We start from the raw sequence: 22,749 nt of genomic DNA, 5'->3' as shown, positions 1-22,749 counted from the left end.
GGGCCCCTCCGGGGCCCACGGCCCCCTGTCACGGACGCAGGTAGATTTTTAGTTCAAACCGTGACACTGCCACACACACATTTACAGTAGTGAAATATGGAAAACATTGTCAAGGGCAATAACTTCCAGATAATACAGAGAGGTATGGAGATGACCTAGACGAGTGAAGTATTTGTTAGTTCAGTACCTTTGTTTCCAGATGCTGCCTTGAATTATGTTGGCCCACAGTGGTGTGAAGTATGATTGTCTTCATTAGTTTTGGAACTGGAGTAGCTCATGTGTATTTTCTATTTCAGGATTTTAAAGCATGTATTTTCAACTGAGGAGGTGGGGAAGTGATCAAGTGTACTGCAAAGAAATCACATTCTGAAAAAATGCTTAATGAATGGGAAACTTTGTAGATCAAAGCATGGCATAATATCTTATGATGGCACATTGTCTGAAAGATGCCAGTGCCCAAAAAAGAAGCTGAGAAAGTTTTGTTTTTGAAGTCTTAGTAAAACTGCCAAGCTGAATAGTTCCAGTTATAAAGTATAGCAAAGTGTCTTGCAACTGAGACAAGAAACTTTTCCCACAAGGTTGGAATTATTTTTTGCAAGCCTATGCAATGGGTTTCATTACAGAATCACCAAAGTTGGGAAAGACTTACAAGATGTATTTCAACTGTCTGCCTATTACCAGTAGTTCTCACTAAACCATGTCCCTCAACACAGAGTCCAAACATTGAATACCTCCAGGGTCAGTGACTCCACCACCTCCCTGGGCAGCCTCTTCCACTGCCTGACCACTCTTTCAGAGAAGTAGTGTTTCTTAACGTCCAGCCTGAACCTCCCCTTGCAGCCTGAAGACATTTCCTCTAATCCTGTCACCAGTTACGAGGAGAGGCTGAGCCCCAGCTCACTACAACCTCTCTTAAGTTAGTTATAGAGAGAATAGGGTCTCCCTTGAGTCTCCTCCAGAATGAACAACCCCAGCTCCTTCAGCTGTTCCACAAAAGGCCTGTACTCCAGACCCCAGTTGTGTTTATTAGGGAAACTGTATCAAAACTATGTTCTACTGGTGACTAGCTGCTGTGTAGATACCTTAGGGTGAGAAATATCTGGGAAATAAGATTTAAGCATCTTATATAGCAAGAGTTTGCATCTGACTCAGCAGTTTAATGAATGAAAGAGGCTGTGCAAAAGCTATTAGAAAATCAAAATATAAGTCAAATCCAAGCAATTAGTGAACAACAGGGGCTTAGATCTGGAATGTCAGCACCCACCCACCTGCACTTTGCTGAGGGCCTAACACATTGTGGAGCTGGAAGGAAATGTTCACTGACTGAAAACATGAGGCTAAACTGTGATGTGAAGTATGTCCCTAAAACCAGCAATTACAGGACTCCAAGTGAGGTCATGTAGACGAGAAAATAGAGTTTTAATAACAACCATATTCTTGTCAGGAAATTGGCAGCCTAACAGTTCAACAGCTCTGAACAGAGGTTAGCACTTTAAGTAAGATTTCCTAGAGGATTTTTGGCCAATTCCATTCCTAGTGCATCTGTATTGATATTTCAGTGGCATTTTTCTGTACTATTTGAAGCTATAGGATATATAAATGAAGAAAAAATGAACAACTGGGGAGAAAAAATGTTGTATTGACTTTTTTTGATGGAGAGAAAAGTGGATTGATGATACCTAGTGGTACTTTTACTATTCGCTGCTTACAGACATGTCTTTACTGTGGGGAGGGAGGAGTGCTTGGAAAGCGGTGTCCCTGAAGAAAATTCAGAGGGGAGAACATTAACTTACAGCATGAAAGTTCTGTAGAGTTCAAGATCTTGTCCTACTTCCTACCAAAGCAAAGAAAAAAAATAGATTGACTTTACTACCAGAGGTAGACTTGATTAGGTAGTCTCAAAAATGAGTTTTCAGTCTTCAGTGGGAGTGAGATTTGGTGGGAACCATATGAATGATTACCAGGGTCAGTGACCTGGAGAGTAAGGGTAAACCTCCTGTGTTAGGAGCAGAACCTTCAAAGTGTGGGGAACATACAGATTCATGAGGGAAAATAACAGAATTATCCTACGCTAGAGAGGGAGAGCTTGTTAAACAAGATGCCTTCTCCTTTCCAGGAGGAACAGCTCTAGTGGTAAAACACTGCACAAAGCTGACTGCAGCTCTGCTGATCTCTACTCTCATATGAGCCCAACGTCATGGCATTGAGTTAAAAACCCCAGAACTGTGCAGGTGGAAAGGCCTTCCAGAGGTCTACATTCCAACCAGCTGCTCAGAGCAAGTTCACATCAGCTCACACTGGTTCACTCAGAGCTTTACCCAGTATGGTCTTAGAAACTTCTAAGGACTGAGACAGCACAGCCCCAGCATGTCATCAATTCAAGAAAGCTGAATTCTTCCAACCTAAATAGGAAGGCATGAGTAGTGTTCCAGGCAACTAGCGAAAAGTACTTTGAACAAAACAAACCAAAATAGACAATCTTTTTCAGGCTTATTTAAAACAGCAGATCTGTCATACAGACTGTAGTAAGGACAAAAGACTAATATTGGATTACATTTAAAAAAAAAAAAAAAAGAAAGAAAGAAAACATTTCAAAGCATATGAATAGGGTGACTTGGAAAAAACTTGGACTTCATTTGAAAGGTAATAGCATTTGAAATAAGCAGTAGAAGAAAAAGAGTTGGAAATGGGATTTGAAGAACAACAATAAGGGGAATTATGCATTATGAAGCATGAGATGGGAAAAGGCTAAAATAAAGCTGAGCAACTGATCTTTCCTCCTCTGGTAGCAATTTCTGTCAATTACTGTGCAAATCACAAATTTGCCTGGGTTGGGAGGGACCTCAAGGTTGTCTTGTGGCACCATGTTGGAACTAGCATGGCTGACATGCACTGGACCAAGATGCTCAGGAACTCATCAAGCCTTGTCTTGAACATCTCCAGGGATGGGGCATCCACACGTTCTCTGGGAAGCCTGTGCAAGTGCCTCAGTACTGTGAGTGAATACTTTATTCTTGATATCTAATCAAAGCCTCCCTTCTTTCAGATTAAATCTGTTCCCCCTTGTCCTATCACTGTTTACCTGCATAAAATGTCAGTCCCCTTCACAAGGGCAAAATAGAAGGAGGCACCCACCTCCCTCTCCCTGCTGGCTATCACTCTTTTGATTCAGCCTGGGATACCATTGGCCTTCTGAGCTGCAAGTGTACACTGCTAGTTGATGTTCAGCTTTTAGTCCATCAGAACACCCAAATCCTTTTTGGAAGGGGTGCTCTCAAGGAGTTTGTTTCCCAGACTGTATTCATATCTAGGATTGACCCAACCTGAGTGTATCACTGCAATTTGCCTTGTTGAACCTCATTAGGTTCTTGTGAGCCACCTTTTAAGCCTGTCCAGGTGGTAGTCTCCTTGGTAAGTTGTCCAAAACCTCCTGAAGAGCTTGGGTGAGGAAGATTTAAATGTCCTGCTGTCACCAAGCTAGGGTGGATTTTCAGCGGGGGGGGGGGGGGGGGGTGGAGTAAAGGGAAAACACCCAAGTTGAAATATATGACCAAATGGGCAGCAAAAGAAGAGCTGACTGGACCTTCCTTGCTGTGGTACATTTTAAGATACGTGTCTCTGGACAGAGAAAATGCCATTGAGCATGTAAAGTGGATGTTGACAAACTTTTAGTAGAAAATCATGGCTTTGGAGTTAAGTTGCTAGTTCATGTTTCTGCTGTATGTAAAGCTTTTTAGGCTTTTAAATTAGGGGATGGAATGTCTTTAAGCTGCTAATTAACGTGGCAGGAACCTGTGGTGTCTACAGCTACAGCAGGGGAACATCTGTCTGCAGCAATTAGGCAGGAGCTTCCCAGCTAAACGGCTACTTGCAGTTAGAGTGGGTAGCTTGCCAGGCAAATGATGTAGTGCTGTTTATACAAACCCACTTTTCCTCTTAAAATCAATAGAATAGTAAACATATACCCTCGGTACCCTTGGCAGTCTTTGGACGTGAAATTAATCATGATAAATCTGAGATATTAAGTGTCTGCTATTTTGAAAATATTGCATTGGGAGGGGAAATCCCTCAAATTAATTGAGCAGTGTATGAGTTCATACTAGTCTAACAGGCAGGAGAAAGAAAAAAAAAAAAAAAAAAGGTCTTTTTAAAAAAGTGTGTAGTACTGTATAAAATAATAAAAGCCTTTGAAGAATGGGCAGAGATGGTGCCTTCTTTGGTGCAGAGTATTTTTTTATTAAAATGAATATACTTCTACCTCCTGAAATTTTTACTACCTTTGTTAAAATCAGAGTGTTGAGGTTGTATCTAATGCATAAGCCTATTTTACGCTTACAATAAATATATTGCCCTGCAAGCTGTAGAATATGAAATCTCAAAATATTTGAAGGTACCCTGTGGAATAGTGCTTTTTTTCCAGTATATTTATTTTTACTGTATGCAATGCGAATATTTATTAAACATTCTCATAATGGTGCATGCACTATTGTTGAATAAATGACATATTGCAAGAAAGCGAAAATTATTTCAACAGAAAATATGCTAAGACTTGGCAAAAGCAAACAAAATTGTAAAGAGATACATAAAACAATGGAAGAAGTTTAAAGCAAACAGTGAGGAAAGATATAGAATAGTTGCCCTTTATGCCCCCCCTCTCTTGGCCCCATCTTAGACGTACAGTAAAGAAAAAATTGTATCCTATTGTTACTACTTCCTTTGTGTTGATGCGTGTTTGCTGAGGATGACGCTGAGGTTGCAGGGAATGGCACTTCTGTTTTCAAGCACGTAGTAGTTGTGGAAGAAGCTAGAATAACAACTCCTCTCCTGCAGTATTCTGCTTTAGCTACATATGCTTTTCTCTGAGAAACCTGTTTTAGAGAGACAAAAGTTTTGCTATCCTACCTTTCACAACAGCTAGACAAGGCATTGTCCAAAGCAGTAATCTCATATCCTACCAAACCTGTGATTTGATAAAACATAGTTCACTTTCTTTGTTTTATGTCTCATCAGATAAGGCTGATAAGAAGGAGGTGGAATCTATTTTTCGCTCACCTGAATAACTGAAGGATAAACTCTTCTGTAGACAAAATCTTCTGAATTCTAGTAGATGATACTGCATGGTATATTTTTTTCTGTTGTGTGTGTTAATGTACTGATGGATAAAAGACTTACTTCTAGGTAGCAGTTACATATATTTTATTACATAAAGATAAAATTAACCTTAATTGCTTGAAATTTCTGCCTGTTCCTCTGCAGATTTTTACCTGACTGGAGATAAAAGAAAAAAAAAATAAAAAGTATGTTTGGGGTCTGATTTGTTGGAAAGCGTATTGGTCGCTGTTGAGTTGTCCTTGCAGCCTGATGTGACTGCCCTTGGTCTTGACTTGTAATTTCCAGCTCAGTTTCTGATCTGAAGTCAACGCTCCTCAATAACATGCAAATAAAATACCATGTCTTTATAACTATGATAGGATTCTCTTTGCCTGAGGTTTTCCCCCCCCTCTCCCACCACCGCCATGTATCTCTTCCTTCACTGATCCTGATGATTATTAAGACTTTACAGCATCTAAATGCAGATGCAACCACTCAGTTTCTGACAAAAGGAAAACTATGAGAATGGAGACTGCTTCTCCAGGGCCTAGGGAAGCACTGGCTGGGACATATCCTTTAGTGGGAAGCTCATGATAACCTGCCCCTTCCTTCTTGTTGCTCCTAGGCTGCCTCAAACCAACGCATATATGTCTTAATGGGCTTTAACAATGATGTCACTTTCTGAGATAGGAAATCACAGTCACAGAGAAGATCGAGATCTAGGTTACCTCCAGACCTCCACTTCCCTTGCCCCAGAGGCTGAAAATATTTTCCCCTTATATATCCAAAAGGAAAATTGCTTCAGGAATGTGAGATGTGTCTTTTTGGGTGAAAAGCCTGTTTGCTTCCCTGGAGGGGCATAACCATATGTAGGTACTTCCAGTGGCCTTTGTGCCAGCAGCCAGCTGCTGGGACACCTGGAGAAGGGCTGACCGTAGAAGCTAGCACAAAGACTGATTCGTTCTGCACCCATTCTGAGTATGGGTATGTATCATGTATCTGAGCTCTAGGAAAGAAAAAAGAAAAGAAAAACAAACAAATAAACAAAAAAAAAAAAACAAAAAAACCCATTTACTAAGTTCTATTTTATAAAACAGAATAATAACATCTTTCAGTGAAACAACAATCCTGAAGTGTGAGCTCACAGCTTCAGTATGCTTGCCATACAAATAACTCTCTGCTAAAAAAAAGTGATTTAGTTTCCTGTAACAATCCCGTTGTGATGGATCCTGTTAAATTCTAGAGAGAGACTTGCTTAGCAGTGAGGTTTTGGGAAGCTTAGTTTAAGATGAACTGGAGTATATGTCCTTCATCAGGATTTCAGGCCTGTTCCTTCCTCTTGGTAGAATTCTGATCAATACTTTTCTGCATGTAATTGACATAGAATCAATGTTTGAATATATTGGGTGCACTGCAACAGCTATGTGGGGACTAAGAGAATATAGCAGTATGCATCTTACGTTAGAAGCTGTTTCAAAACATCAGTCAGTTTTACATCTACAGAAAAAATGTTATGCTGTTCTTCACTGACATGATAATAATGATCTGATTGTTACCTATCATCATGGACTCTCTTGTCAGTGCAAAACCAAATTAAAGTTTAACTTTTTTGAAATGCTTAAGTGCTTAGGTCAGTGTTTCAGGTTTGGCCAAACACTTGGGGGAGAAAGTGCTTGCAGGGTTTCTAGCAAAGAGTTTCTGAATTGTTTTTCTGTAATGAATTCAAAATATAATGTGCAGGACCTTTGCATTATATGTCATTTGTAAGTGAAGTCTCACCAATTGACGTTATTTTTTTGTGCAGTTCTTGAATTTTCTTTGGTGACTGTTAGATATTCAGTATAATAAGGTGGAGTCTAGGAAAAGCAGAAGTGTTTTTTGGATGTCACTTTAAGACGTATTCTGTGTTTATTCAGCCTGATCTGTTTTGAAGAAAAAGACAGTAATCTTCTTTTTTTATGTTGTGTCTTGTAATTCCCAGAAAAATAGCGTTTAAAAAAAAAAACAAACAAAAAAACAAAAAAACAAAAAAAAACCCTCTACTTAGTATGAGTTGCGTAAGAGTATGAGGAGTCAAGGAATACTTTTTATGTGCCTTTGCACGTATATGCCAAAAAAGTCTTTGCCAGAGTTATTCTCTATTGGAATTTGCGGAGGTTTGTGAAAAGCAAATATTGAAACACTCTTGTTCTTTCTCCTTTAAAATCCTGGGTGAGGAGGAGCATGGGGAGTTGGACTGCTCAGAAAGGGATCTGCTCAATGAATATCTAAAGCTGAGCCCTTGGGTTGTTAAACTATAATTTAAAGGTAAATTCTAAAACAAAATTGAATTATATTTTGTGCAGTTTATTGTTCTTTTAGGGTTTATAAAAACATCCTTTATTTTTTTTGCCTCCACTCAAAAAAGCCTGTTTGTTGTGTAAGTTTTAGGTTACATTTTCCTCATCTTTCTAAAAGACTTTAGCAATTACTTGCACTCCCTAAGAACACGTTAAACCATAGGAGACAAAAGTGTCAGCTTCTGTACTTGGTCATGGTTGTGGAGAAAGGCAGTGCTGCTCTGTGGGCTGTCAGCAGAAGGATTGGGTGTTTGTTATGTGCAGTGCTTAGGGCAGAACAGGTTGTCCTACTTCCAGGATGCCTAGATGACCCTCCCAAATGTTGGTGGAGGTCACCAATGTGATACTGCCATTCGTTAATTCATGTGTCAAGCTGAAATTCAAATCAGGTGTATATAGTGGGATGAAGGAGTTGGCTCAGCCAAGCCGTGTTTGCCATTTAGTTTTGCTTTATATAGTTAATAATGCAACCAAATTTTAACAGTGAAGGGGATGTGGTGAGTAGGCTGATATTTGAATAACTTGAGACTGATCCAGAGTTGTTTCTTTTGCCACACCAGAAGCTTTTCTAAGGTTTTAAGGTTATTGGCTCTTTTGTTTTTCTGCAAATGCAATTTTCAATGAATGAAAAAAGACTGGTTTTGTATTAAAATTTGCCTTCTTACAGGATTAATAACATGGCAGTACTTTTTCTTATATAAGATGACATGGTTCTAAATGTGTTTTCTTCATGTTCATGTGTATAGACAAGCTAATGTAGGTATGTGTAGGCTTGTATGTACATTTTTATGTGCTCTCTGCTTCATTTTGGATTGGAATACTCAGAACAATAGAGTGAAAGCATTAGTTGTAGTTTCTCCTAGTTAAAAAGAGACTGCTATCTGGTAAACTAATCTCATTAACGGAGGGTGCTAGGAGCAGCTTGTCGTAGCCAATCTGAACTTTCTTTTAGTAGATAACTCCAAGATTATCTATGTTAGGAATGGAAATGTTTGCAAGAGGGTATATTTGCTAAATTCTAGGCAGGCTAGGATTATGGTGGTTTGGTTTTGATTTGAAGATCAGATAAATAATAAACAAGGTGAACATGTTTAAAAAATATGGTGTAAAAAAAGCAAGAAGACAGAAACTTTTTTCAAGCTGTAGAACAGTCAAGCTCTGCTTTCACTTTATGAAGCTTATTCCCGTGTCATTCATCAAAATGAAAAAGGTTCCGCTCCAAATGTTTATATTATCTACATATGTCACTTTTATTTGTTTTCTAAACAGGAGGGAAAACATAAGAAAAGGATCTTTTTTACCAACATAATATTTTTGGATGAATGAATATTATGCAATAAAGTATGGGCTAGCTCAGGAAATACTCATCTTGACTAAACAAATAGTACAGGGGTACCTGTGCTTATTTTGGACAAAGTTCTCTTGCCTTTATTGTTCAATAATTCATGGAGTTATTGAGTTCCACAGAGAAACTAAACCAGATTCAAACCAAAATGAAAGAAGGTTTGCAGCTGTTGGCCCTGGATACTGGTTTTGAATACAAATAAGAATTCATTGCAGATTATGATGGACAAACAAAAGACCTTCATCTCAAACATTTGTTCCTACAGTCTCGTGTGTAGGGTAAAACTCTAAATCACAGCAAAGCTTAAGGCTGTGAGAGGTTTTCTCCTCTGAGATTTTACAGGCACCTTCTGCTGCTGCCAAGTCAATGCGGTACTATGTCCCTGCTTTCCTCATTCCTAGTCTCCAGCTGTGGAGACTCCTGGGGCAGTCTCATGGGCAAGGCTGAGTGTGGCTATTGCAGATGGTCATCCTGGTGTGATACCATACAGTGTTCCAGCCTGAGGACAAGGCAGTGAATAAGGGGTGGCTGGGCTAACGCAGTCAGTGTGGGAGAGGGGAAGATGATGTATCATGGCTGAGATACTGATATGTGTATTTATGTATAGCGCAGAGGGGAGATTGTGGATGCCCCCTCTCTGGAAGCATTCAAGGCCAGGCTGGATGGGGCTTTGAACAACCTGATCTAGAGGGAGGTATCCCTGTCTGTAGTAGGGGGCGTTGGAACTAGATGGCCTTAAAGATCCCTTTCAGCCCAAACCATTCTATGATTCTCTGAGTTGGGAAAGAGGACATGAAAAACATGCTGTGACTGATGAGTTAGGTTAATACGGATGACTGAGACATTTACTTCAGTATGTCTCACTTGATTATCTTTAAAGTTGACTTAAAATGTGCAAGCACCATCTGATCTTTAGACAGAGGTGTTATATACAGAGAGATCAGTATAAACTGGATTTCTTCTGATGTGCAAGTGGATTGTCAGACAAGTGATGTTAGTACAGAATGAAAAGGGAGTAAATCCCAAATCCCTGCTCACCTCTTCCAGGGGAAAAGCTATGTTGTGTAAAAACTGTTAACAGACTTTGAGATTTGGTTGATGACATATTAAGCTGTTGGACCACTGATGTCCTGCATAGAACAGCTTATTGTCTACACAGGACAAACAAAACACAGAAGTGGAAAATTCAGGCGTGGAAAGGAAACCAAGTAATAGGCCAAGGGCTTATGATTGTCATTCTGTGTTCGACTCCCCTTTTTCTCTTTCAGAAATCTTAAATTATTGAACATTTTCCAAAAGCAAGTTCTTTTGGTCTATTCTGTTTTGGAATTATTGGCATTTCCCTACTATTTGTCATTATATCAATTATTTTTTTATATAAGTAATCGAATTATCACTTCTTAAGCATTGGCTCTGTGAGATATATGTGGGTTATTGCATCGAACAGTTTCTGCCTGTCTTCTCAGTAGTGTTCAGACAGAAAATGAATATGATGCCGTGGGGGCTCAAGTAACCCATCAATGCAAGCCATAAAATGCAGGTACTTGCAAACTGTTGTTCTTGAGGAACTTGAGCATTGTTAATGTAATGCTTCTTTTATTCTACATTAAAAATCATTTAATCAATGTTATATGTAAGTGAACACTGAGAATTAAGACCAATGAAACAAACTTGGTAGAACATGTGATTGGCAATTACCTCAATTTTCAGCAGAAAAAAAAATATAAATCTGTTCTTCAACTGTAAAACTGTCTTTGGATTCAGAGACTCCAGTTATGTTCTTATATTTAAACCATTGATAAACCATTGATAATACTCAAATCAGAAATGCATATAGTAAAATCAGATGAAGATAGATGCTTGGAAGTTGAGTTTTAAGTTGCGGTGCATAGGTAGGTGTGAAGGGGTCTCTGAAAGCACAGCCACGTCCATAACATTATTACAGGTTTAAAAAAATGATATATAGTTTGAATGGCTGGGTGTAACTTTAAGTGAAAAAAATTGTATGTATTGGGCACTAGAAATAAAAGTGCCTTGACCTAGGGCACTTCAGATACAGTTTTGAGCTCTAGATTTGTTTTTGTCACAGGTCTTAGATAAAATACAGATTTCTTGTGATTTTTCTTTAATGCAGAATGAAAGTCATTATATTATACTTCTTAACCTGTTGTGCCAGAATTGTGTATAAAGGATTGAAAGTATACAAGTCTTAGAAGCATGTTATTAAATGCGTGTTTATTTAAGTAGTTTCAAGTTTGGTAGAAGACTGCAGTCCAAGAAATACAATGTAAACAATTAATGACGTTTTTCATTTTGCTACAATTTATTTGGGAGAGGGATGAGAGTAGCACCACAGGTAGGTATTATCTTCGATGTTGCCATGGCAGTGCAGCCTACCTGTTGCTAAGAACATGCTGTAGCTGTTGTTATTCCCCTTATTACAGCTCTTAATATTTCAGAATGTACCTTTTAGATTTTAAGGTGTTATTTTAGATTTAATTTTGTATGTGAGAAGACCAGTAAGTTTTGCCACTTTCCAGCAGGGAGTTACTCTGGTGCAAATGCAACGATACTGATATAAATACCTGATTCTGCTAATGTAGATTCCATCCTTTACCATAGAGTAATTTGCAAGCTATCTAACAATTCAGTAAGGCGATAATTATCTAGATAGTTCGGTGCCATGTTGATATTAATACTCATTTTCCCTGAAAAGTCAGTGATGGATGTTTGGATGCAGAAAAGGCTGAAGCCCCAACAATAATGTAGTATCAAAACTTCACAACAAAGACAGGTGGTACTTAGCACTAAAGCTAGAAATGAAGTATTCAGCTCACTAAAAAGATCATGTCCACTGCGAGTCTGGTTTAGTGAAGTGCTCTGGGACCTCTGTTACTGCTCAGAGTGCTGCTGCAGTTTGGGACCATGGCAGCTCTGAGACTCTCAAGATGCTTTCAGTGCTATGCTGAGTGCTGTGAGCTTGCAGGCGAGAATGGGAATTATAAATGGATCATTCAGGGGAAAAGAAAAACACCAGGATCTCCTCCCAGCTTTCTGTTCTCTCAGGCTTTTTATTTTCAGCTTTCAATAGCGCGTTTACCCCTCTAGATAGTAATGCTAGGTAGTTATATAGCAGAAGCAAAATGTTTACCATGGTTGTCTGTGCTGTCTCCTTCAGGTGGAGATGTCTCCTGCATTTACAACATGATTAACAAGTCTCTATGCCTTCTTGCTGCATTCTTTTCTCCAAGGCCTGCCTCCTGCTTTTAGTTCTGTAACCTTGTTTCTTGCTACCAGTTACAAATGTCTGTCATTCCTTTGCATTACAGAGGCTATTAGCTGAAGTTTATAAAATTCCTACTGGCAAATTCCAATGTCTCAGTTTTTAATGTCTCCAAAAATAAAAAGTTTGCATATGAGTGAGCAGCCTGTGTAATTTACTCATTTTCCTATGCTTCCTTACTGTCTTTATGTTCTGTGGCACTATGTGTGAACTTTACATAAGCTTCTTTATATGGGGCTAGAATTAAGTAATTATCAATTAGAATTTAATTGTTTCTTTTCATGGGGAAAAGTAATCCAATTACTATTGCAAAGCAAGTGTTTTGCTTTATTGGAGCTGTGGAATAATGCTACAGAGATGATACTACACCATATGTACTTGTGAGGGTGTGCCCTCATGCAGTGGTAGGAGCTAAAGTTGTGTGTGTCAATTGGTATTTATTACAAAGTAGTATCAGTCATAGGGCTAACTGCAGTTTAAAATGTACTTACAGATAAGTTTGGTGTGGTCCCAACTGCCTGAAAGCAATCCTCATGGACAAGGCCTGGGATTTTCCCTGTATCGTGCTGTGTTCGTAGCCGTGGCGCCTAATTTAGGAGCAGCGTGACTTAGACTCACAGCAGTAAAAACCAAAAACGTGCAGCTGTGAAAAGCAACCAGTCTGTTAAGTGTTAGTCACTGGGTGGAGGCACCTATTCTTCTCCCCTCACTTACACCTGAGGTTACATGAAATACACCTAGCCTTAAGGCAGTAATTCACAGTGCATTACTAAGTTCAGAAACAACTGAAAGCACTTCCAGTGCAGTATGAGATACTGACACTTTGGAAAGTTACCTTCATTAGGACATGTAGGATTATTTGTTGTAGTTAGCTCTGACTGTTGTTTTGGTTGGATGCAGCTGCTTGCTTCTGCAGGCTCTGGGTTTGCTCATGGAAGAACAAACAGGTGTGGGAAGAGGGCATGGATATGGGTGATGAGTGCTCTTACCTGGCTCTCTGTGGCAGCTTTCTCATCCCCTTGGATTTCAATTCGAATTCTGCATGCTGTAATAGTTTTGCCTCAAGGTCTTTCAGTTCAAAACCTTTTCTCCCAGGTTGCCAGGTGTGATGTGATGTGCTTTAAGGAAGGATTTCAAGAGTGTCTTGAAATTTAGTTACATTTACTCTAGGCATCCATTTGCCAGAGTGGAGAAGTGTTCAAGGCATGTCTATAGATGCTAGTGTGCCCTGATGCATAGCTGGGGGAAGACAGATTCTTATAACAGGAGACTGTCAGTATTGAGGAGGGTTTTATGAGCAGACTGACAGCTTCTGTTCTACCATGTATCCAGACTGCCACAAGTAGAGCTAATATTAAAATGTTAAGATACAGCAGTTGTACGGATTTTGTTCAGTAAAGCAGAGCAGAAGTTATGGTTGCCTGCTACAGTCAGGCAGTGCCAGTAGTTTATTAGTAGTTGAGTTAGCAACCATGATTCGCTCTCAATACAGTTCTGTAAGAAAGCAGTTGCTGGTTTGGAATTGGAATTTTGAAAGCTGAAACTCCAGTAGCTGGCAAAAATAAATAATTGTAGCTCAAAATGTTATCTCACTGAAAGAGTCTTTTTCTGCCAAATGTTTAATTTGTGTTTATAAATTTATATAAAAATTTATATATAATTTTTATATATATAAAAAATAATTTTTTTTATTTTTTATATATTTATATACAATATATATATATATTTATATATATATTATAATATATATATAATATATTTTTATATATTTATAAATAAAAAAATAAAATTTTATATATATAAAAAAATAAATATAAAAATTTATAAACATTTATAAATGTTTAAACACTGTTTATAAGCTTATTAGGACTGTTAACAGAAATGGTGGAAGCATCATACGATGCAGAAAACTTCATGTTTGGGAGCATTCAGGTACTTAAAACTTTGGTCCTCACAAGTGGGTAAAGTGAGGTGGCTCCCAGGGGACTTTTCCCACTGGGAGGGAATTGTCCTATCTCCCTAAAGCTTGACGTCAATCTGCATCTGCTCAAAGGAAGCCTTGTTTGCTTCAGATCTTAACCCACATGAGGAAATCAGCACAAAGTGCTTTCTGCAGGCAGGAGTTCACAGCTGTGATCCTTGTAACACTAAGAGAACTTAGGGAAAGTAAGACAAGTACAAATGCAAATCATTATGAGAAAGTGTTAGGTGATTTCAAATGAAAAATAATTCCTGGAATTCTGCTACTTGTTCTTAATCTTTCAGCCTGAGCTTGACTTTCACCCAACATAATGATGTTTTAAACATCATCAACTCATCTTCCCCCACCTGAGGAAATCCCAAGCCTTCATATTACTGAATTCTGTGCACTGGTGGCCTTGTTACTCTGCTCTTCTGTTTTCCATGGGAAGCACTCAGAGACTGCAGGATGTGACCTAAAACAGTCAGCTTAAGAAATATTTGGATGAAAATTGTAGAAAAAAAATCTGACTGGAATAAATACTTGTAGCCTCCTGTGAATTCTCTGTGGTATTCTGACTTACTGCATGGAGCTGTATACTAAATAAAATAAAAGAAATTGATGGCTCATCCTGACTTCTGCTGCATGAGGCTGCTTGGTTGTTTTGTCCCAGCTATGGCCCTGTTTTCTCTCCTAATTTGTTGTGTTTACTCAGTGAAATTGAATCCCACATCATTTCAGGCAAGCCTTGGAGAAGTTGTTTTCTTCAGTGCAGATGGCTGCTCCAAATATATGAGGCAGCCCAGGGCCACCTCGTTCTTCTCTTAACCCTTCTGCCCTGAAGCTGTGCTGCCCTTTTGCTGCTGTAGCACCCTGGCTTTTACTGTACTGAATTTTCCCATGACTGTAAACTCTGTGCATGTCTGTCATGTGTTGTCAACTACCTCGTGTCCACACAGGCTCCTGTTACCTAATACAGCTTTCTCTGACTTGTTTGCTTTGTCGTCTTATCTACTTGTTGCAACGAGGACAAAGCAAAGTTAAAGTGTGCAGTGACCACCGGGAGAGGTCTTTGCTGGAAGCTGCCCTGGAGGCTTGGCTGAAGCAAGAGTGCAGCAACTTGTCCCTATAACTGTAAATGTTCCAGACACACAACTTCAGCCCGAAGGAGCCAGGGAAGACCTGTACCCTTGCCGTTTCCCTTCACCCTGTTTGTTTCACTTGGGAACACAATGAGCTGTCAAAATTTCCTGCCCAGCTTCCACAGAATCCTTCCTTTTGCTCCAAAAAGGATTATTTATCTAAAGCTGCTAATTGTATAAATTGTCAGAACAATTGTTTAGCTTGATTTTAAGGTGGAGAGCAAAGACATGTAAAGACCTTCTGGGGCTGATGAAAGTCCCATCAAAGCCTTCTGTCAAAGGGAAGGAGACTGTGTTGCCATTAAAGGCCCTTGATTTACGGAAATTAAAAATCGGGTGGTGTGGTGCAAATCTGGTGCAATCCCTATTTTTAGTATCTCCATTCTATGTGCTTATATGTAATTAAAAGTAATAGAGAAGTATATAAAAGATTTCCAAATCGATGCAGGGTAGAGGAAGGCAGGTGTGGTTGATTTAGCCCACCACCACTTCCTAACTAATCCTTCTCTGATGTAGGAAGAGACTAGGTGGCACCTGGCAAAGTATTGTGAAATAACAGATTGATGAGGTAGAGCTACTGGATAACATCTTTGACTCATCAGAAACCTGCCTTTCCTGAGGGCAGAGTTAACGATCCTGGAATATGAGGGTTTTAGTGGTTTTTACTAAGTCAGTGGGAATGCAGATTTATCCTGCATATAGATTCCTATAGTGCTTGACATGATCCAAGCTTCTGTTGCCTATGAAAATGTAAAATGATATGAATAGTTGATACTGATCACATCCGTAATTTTCCATGACTTCAGGTCCTCAGGTTTGCTGGTTAAAACTCGTTCACATGTTCTTAACTTTTCTTTATTCATTGTCATGCATATTCCTTACCAATTTTGGATAATGTTTCAACATTTATTAATACTTTACCATCAGTTGCTTGCATTGCTTATGTCTTCCTTCAGCATAAAAATTCCTCTGATGACCAGGATGGTTATTTTTTTATTCTGCTGCTTATTAGCAGTGGAGATTACTGCAGGATGATCTTTCATAATGGAAATGATTCTCTGGTGCCATGATCACCATTCTAGAGGTCCCTCTCTGCCCTTTTTCCAGGAGGAATTGAGCTTTTTCAGGCACTCTTATTTCAGATGAGCTGTTAAGTGTTTTGTCTGATGGTATCAACACCTCCCTCGTGTCTGACTCTGTTGGAATTACCTTTCCCAAACTGTGTATATATTTTTGAGTTAGCAAAGCTTTCATTCCATAGGAGACATCAACAGCACTGTGAGAGGAAGCTGTGCTGCTAGTAAAATGGAAGGGAAGCTGCAGGCGTCTGGGCCATAGAGCAGCTGAGGCAAAGATCACAGTAGCAGCGAAGTGTATTTTAAACAGCTGTTGTTGTATATTCCTGAATATTCCCAGCTTTGCACACACACACACACACACACACACACACACACACAGAAAAAAAACTGTTCCCATTATGAATCTTTTAAAGACCAGGTAGTAGTTGTTCACAAGCAGAAGTTTCCTTTCAGTGCACCCTGTTGTCTTCTTGACTTTGGTCTTTTTCCAACTTAAAAGTTTTGTACTCATCTCTTGCCTTCTCTCATACATTTGACAAAGTCCGTATGGTTGAACTATGCTATAATATTATTTTCCTGTCTAACAGTTATTTTATTTGAGGTAATTCAGGCTTTATCTGGTTTTGGTCTACCTTTGGTGAACTCATGTTCTATTTTCTTCTATATTTGAGCAGTCTCTCTACCTACAGCAGCCTCTCCATCAAAATTTGGGATCATGCTGTTGAGAGTTTCCATTTGTAGCCCTGTATGATGTTGTTATTTTCCAGTACTATGCCGTACCTCTTGGTCTCATAAGTTTGTTCTTTCATGTTCAGAGAGAAGAATCATTCTTTCTGGGTTTGTGCTATTGCATGTCATAAGCTTTGGGGTGTTGGGTTTTTTTTTTCAGACTTACAGGGTTTAAATTTGTCTCTTTTCTTTCAAAGAATGTGTTGAGTCAGTCAGGAGTTATATGTTTCCCAGTCTGTTAATGCAGGGAGTTATTTGCAGTTTCCTGTTAATTCATTGATGCATACAGAAAAACAAAGGTCTCAATTAAGGCGTGCTTTGATTTTAAACCTGTTGTTAATTTGCAGGCTTGAGCCTGTCTGTCTTTTTTATTTACTGTGTGCCCTATGCTCGCTATTGTTACCTTTCTGCATGAGTCAGCCAATGCAGTGGATCTACCTGTGAGCAGTGCTTTTTTAGGTGAGGGTGCCGGCTGGGGAGCCCTGACTCACCAATGAATCCTGCTTCAGTGTTTTACAAGCTATTTGCTTCACCCATCTGCCCCTTAAGAGAAAGAAGGGAATAGGTTCCTATACCTCACTTACCGCAGTTGCACATGACTTGAAACTGCACACCTCTGAGCTGCTGCAGCTGAAGGGCAGGCAGAGGTTTGCACCTCCTGCCATCCAAAAGGGTGTGTGGGGTCAAGGGCAGCTTGGGTAGCTTGAGGCTGACTCCTTGGAGCCAGCGGGTGAGCTGCGGGCTGGCAGCTGGGCACAGGGAACACATGTTCTGTTGCTGGAAACAAAACAGCCAGATGAAAGTAAAGATTCATATTTATAATCTGAAGTGACTGTGTTTGAAATATGCTTAATTTGAGTGCATGCTCCGGTGTCCTTCGTGCCTCTAAGGACCCCTAGAGGGCATGGAAGATTTTTTTCCCCCTCAAATAGTCAACTTAATCATTCTGCTTGGCTTTCTTCCCTTAAACATAATTGCAAGCACATTTTAAGAGAACATTAGATAAAAAAAAATAACAGTATCTAACTAAGTCTTTCTTTCATGCTGGAAGATGTTTTCTTGTTTTCAAACATAAGCAGTAGAAGCTCGCACTAGCAGCCAAATTCTTCAATAACTTTTGTTTAGATTAGTCAGATGCTGTGTCCGGGTCCCCAGAGGAAGCACAATTCAAAATAACTAATAATTCATAATTGTACTGTGAACTCTGAGAGGCCTTCAGCAAGCTGTCTCTGGAAGTACAGTGGGTATGTTTTCAGCATGATAGTCTGTGCTCCTGCAGAGGAGGAACTGGTGTTGCAGAGAGCTGGAATACCCTGACCTGAGCCTCTGAAATCTCAAAACTTATTCTTTAAGAATATTTAAGATCTTGTTCTTGGGAATTTTCCCATGCGGAACTGGGGAAGCTACAATATATGAGTTTTACATTTCTGTATTTAAAAAAGCTATCTGCCTTCTATCTGCTTTGAAAGAGATTTTGTATCTCTTGCACATGCTGAGTAGCGCTTTTCATTTCAAATGAGTTTTGCCCTTTTCATCAGTGTTGCGCAGCAAGTCAGGTACTAGTCAATGTGAGTTACACAGGGATACCAGCGTTATATTGTTGTTATATTGTCACTTTGTAATGCTGAAATATACATTCTGAAGTTGTGGAATAACACTGATTTGAGAACATCACATTTCAGTTAAATAAAGCAGCTTCTGTGTTAGAGGCAAAGGCAGCTGACGTTTTCCAGAATGTTCAAGAACAACAGTAAGAAAAACAAGACAAAAAACAACCCTCGTATTTTGGTTTTGGGCTTTTTTCATCATCTCATGGTTTTGAGGCCAGTCCCACAGCTTTGGAGGTCTGCTAGACCCTGAGCCCAGTCCAAGGCCGTGCCCTTCCTGTGTGATGCTGTGACAGTGAGGATTCAACTCACTCATTTGGACAAAAGAAACGAGACCTCCACTGTACTCCTGAAGCACTGAGAGTGTTCTTACTGAGCAGGAAGCTGCTCAATGGGAAGAACACACTTTTTTTCTTGTGCCTTTTTCTGATAAGAGGATCAGCTGTACTGCTTTACCCAGTAACCCAGGGATGTCACGGAGATGATTTTTTTCGGACCTTAATTTTCCCTCTGGAGGAATGTAACGTCACATTGAGCAGAAAATAGATCTGGTTGTGAACAGCAAAGAAAGGCTACTGCCCCCTCTAATGTCTCGGGGGATTTTGTGTTTTGCAGGAGATGCACGGGTGAGAGGTCAGACAGGGGTTCTCTCCGAGCGCCGCGGCTCCTACCCGTTCATAGACTTCCGTCTTCTTAACAGTAAGTGCAACCCTTCCTTTGGGTCTGAATTTAATTATTTCCTTTTTCAATTGGCATAGAAGGTAAATGAACCAAAGTACCTCATCTTATATGTATCTATAGTCCAGCTGTCTTTACGGAGTCAGCATTAATAATCCTGTTATTCCCACATAGTGTTTGACTGTAAAATGTTGTGATTATACAAGTAGTGTCCATAATGCAGAGCATGTCAAGTAAATACAGTAGTGCCATGGGGCATGCTGGGAAGAGCAGGGGTTGCTTCAGAATTAAAAAGATAAACCCCAATGTCCTTTAGCCTCTTAGCCAACATTTGGAACAGATTTATGTGAGTGAGTCTGTTATCCGGTCATATAGAATTGGCGCAGACAGAGAGCATGTGACAGCACTGACCAGTGGTTTACAATAACATTAATTTTTCCAACAATTAGAACCCAATCCAAAGCCCCATGGAGTCTTCTCATTGACGTCAATAGATTTTGGGTCAGGCCAGCAGTGAACATCTGTTAAAAATAATCTTAACCTCATTTTGATTGAAGTTATTTTGCCACTGTTGTAAATATAGGAGGGTAAATTTAAGAGGAAAAAGAAAAATAAAGAAGAAGATACCAGGCTGGGCTTTTTTTTCACCTGATGAATTCTATATATTGTTCATAGCCAATCAGCCAGTATGTAAATAAATAATAACAATACAAATCGGAGAGCTCTTCATCTTGAGCCCTGTAGGATTGTCTCTGTGTTGTGCTAATGCAGTGTTCGGACACAGGCAGATTAGATACGTCCTTGTGTACTGCACAGATTGCTCCATTTAGCCTCTGAAACAAAAGTTATTTACTGTCTTCATCAAAACAGACCAAAACTCCAACCGTTTGTTTAGCGATTACGCTTTTAATCTTGTGATTATGGTTTTCATTAAAAAGCAATTATCAGGCCAAACTTTTAAATCTTCTTTTTGTAAGGGCTTTCCAGAAAAACAGGGAAGAGGAGGAGGTAGGTGACAGGAAGGAGGAGACGACCAGCTGCAGAGGGAGAGGTCTGGCTGGGAGTCAGGAGGAAAGAGACTAATAGGAAGGGAGGACTTGTGCTCTGATCTGCTGTGTTCGCGTGAGCTGGCAGAAGTACTGCAGTTTATCGAAGTGATAGCTCTCAGCTTTGCTCATAGAAGGTGTTTTCTAGGTCATAACTCCATCAAAGTGTTTGCTGTGGCTGCAGTAGAAAGGCATGAGGGATAGTACAGACCCAGACATTTTCCCAGAACAAACAGGGAATAACTGGTTGTGCAGAGCTCAAGATAATTTTGTACTGCCTTGTCAATGATAAATGTGAAGAAAAAAAACTTCTTTATGGGTAGCTGGAAGTACTGTTGATGTCCTCATAAAGACTGAGAGAAAGTACTTTATGAATGAGAATTGTTTTACAAGAGAATATACACTCACATTTGAGTAATATTTGACTAAGTGAATTCTTCATTTGCTTTTTATTCTGAATACAAGCATGTTATGTTAAATTCTTACTGTATGTTCTCCCCAGTTAAAAAATCAAAGAAACTGATGATAGGACTTTTGTTTTTATTCTTTGTAGACAGATCTTGCCAGCTCTGGAAAGGGCTGGTGCTTCCCAGGGTTGTCAGGGGAGAGGGCTGTGAGGAGGGAGGCTGGAGAGCCACAGCCTTTGATTGGCTGTGAGGAGCAGGGTGCTCTGTAATCTTTCTGCTCTTCTGCTGAGCTTAAAAGTGATCCATCTCTCTTCAGGCAGCTCTGCTCCTACATAGGAAGGGCAGCTGGGTTTTATGCTCTCTTATGTTTTGGGGTTTTGATCCTGATTTGGGGTTTCTCATTGTTTTCAGTTTTATCTATACTTAGTGTTTTCTGCATGGGGAGTTGTGTAGCCTAATTTTTCACTCCAAAATGTGGTCTGAAGTGGCATTTATGACATGTATGGGCCTGGGCCTGGCTTACTCAGTGACCTGCAGGTAAAGGAAGATGTTTGGTATTGGCAGACACAGATGTGTTTTTCTAGGAAGTAAACAGACTTCTATTTTACTTGCTTATCTATATCCATCAATTTCTTCTTCTAATCATATTCTTCTGTGCATACTGTATAAACATCAAAAAACACAGTGCTGCATGTCCTATTATCAGTAGGCATATAAATGCCAATGCTGCATTTTAACAGCATCTAAATCCTTAGGTTTCATTTTTGCAAAAATGTTTCTGCATCAGAAACTTTTGGGTTTTGACTCAGAATCAATCATCCCTTTGCTTTCCTTATCTAGTGTGTGCCAGTACCCAAATATCTCACAATCTAGGTCTGTATAATTGATATTGGAACGTTGGAGTCACCGTTCCCAAATGATATTACTTAAAGAGGTTTACTTTTTCTTACACATTGCACAACTAATACCTACAGTGGGATTGAGAGTATCTAAAAGATCAGAACATGTTTGCAGATATTCCAAGGGTGTATCTATATGTTGCCTAGGAACTTTCTGGCTTTAAGCTAGAAGCTGAATTTAAAAAAAATACCTAATTGAAGCTTTGCTTAGTGAATAAATTATTATAGATTATATGTTTTTTTGCAATAGATGGTGATAAATAATGATATTAGTTGCTACTCAGTCTCTGTCCTTGATCTGCAGTCTGAATGGAGTCAAGTGAAGTCTGCTGTTTTTGCTTGGGCATAAGGTGATGCTTTGCCAGCCTGCAATGAATTAGGTAATACAGAAATAAAAGGTATTGTCAGAATTAGTAAGGAAAGATATGAATTCATGAAAAAGTCTCTATCTCAAAGAACCAAAGTCTGTGGATGTTTGAATCTGTGGTTTTTGCCTGTCTACAGAAAGATCCATTTGCAAAATTTACATTCATTTTTGGTTTTGGATTTCGAACAACTCCAAGGCTTTCAGGTAGGGCCCTTCTCCAGGGAAAATAAAACTTAACCACAGCCACCAACCCAAAACTGAAACATCAAGTAACCTGAATCCAAATGAATGAGGTTAAAAAAAGTTTGGTTAACTGTCTTGTTTTGTTGCCTTTGGCTAGAAAAGGAAGTGGGAGTGAGAGATGCCTTTTTAAATATTTCTGACCTGGGTTAAATTAGGACACTAGAAGTCTTGTGAGGAAGTTTAAAGGACTGATTGGATTACTCGGATCCCAACCCAGCCTGTGGAGATGAGGCCAAAGTTCCAGATGGTTATTAAATTAGAAAGGGAGAGATCTCATGAGGTCTGCATCATTTCTACATAATACCTCCCTTAGTCCTCATGGATAAACACATCCAAAAGATACTCGTCAACTGTGAAGGCACACAGACTTCTTAATCAGGTTAGCTTGCATCTTGTTTGAATGACAAGAATATTTCCAGCACTGAAGTCAGCCTATGGCCTTGCTTTCGGTTTTCCTATTCAAGAAAGAGGAACTGAGTTTCTCATAATAGCGTTGCAGCACAGAGATTATTCTGTTTTCTGGAGACACTTCAC

General features: G+C 39.4%; 1 protein-coding gene across 3 annotated transcripts in view; it reads left to right on the top strand.

The window, feature by feature from the left end:
- Positions 1-22,749, top strand: part of PDE7B (phosphodiesterase 7B) — a 166,384-nt gene that overhangs the window by 116,322 nt on the left and 27,313 nt on the right. For all 3 annotated transcript variants that reach the window (XM_032443634.1, XM_032443635.1, XM_015858356.2), the window contains one exon: positions 19,191-19,274. In XM_032443634.1, the coding sequence (XP_032299525.1) occupies positions 19,191-19,274 (84 nt within the window). The remainder of the gene's footprint in view (positions 1-19,190; positions 19,275-22,749) is intronic.

This window comes from Coturnix japonica, chromosome 3 (genome assembly GCF_001577835.2).
Source record: "Coturnix japonica isolate 7356 chromosome 3, Coturnix japonica 2.1, whole genome shotgun sequence".
NCBI lineage: Eukaryota > Metazoa > Chordata > Aves > Galliformes > Phasianidae > Coturnix > Coturnix japonica.
This window is presented reverse-complemented; position numbering and strand designations above follow the sequence as displayed.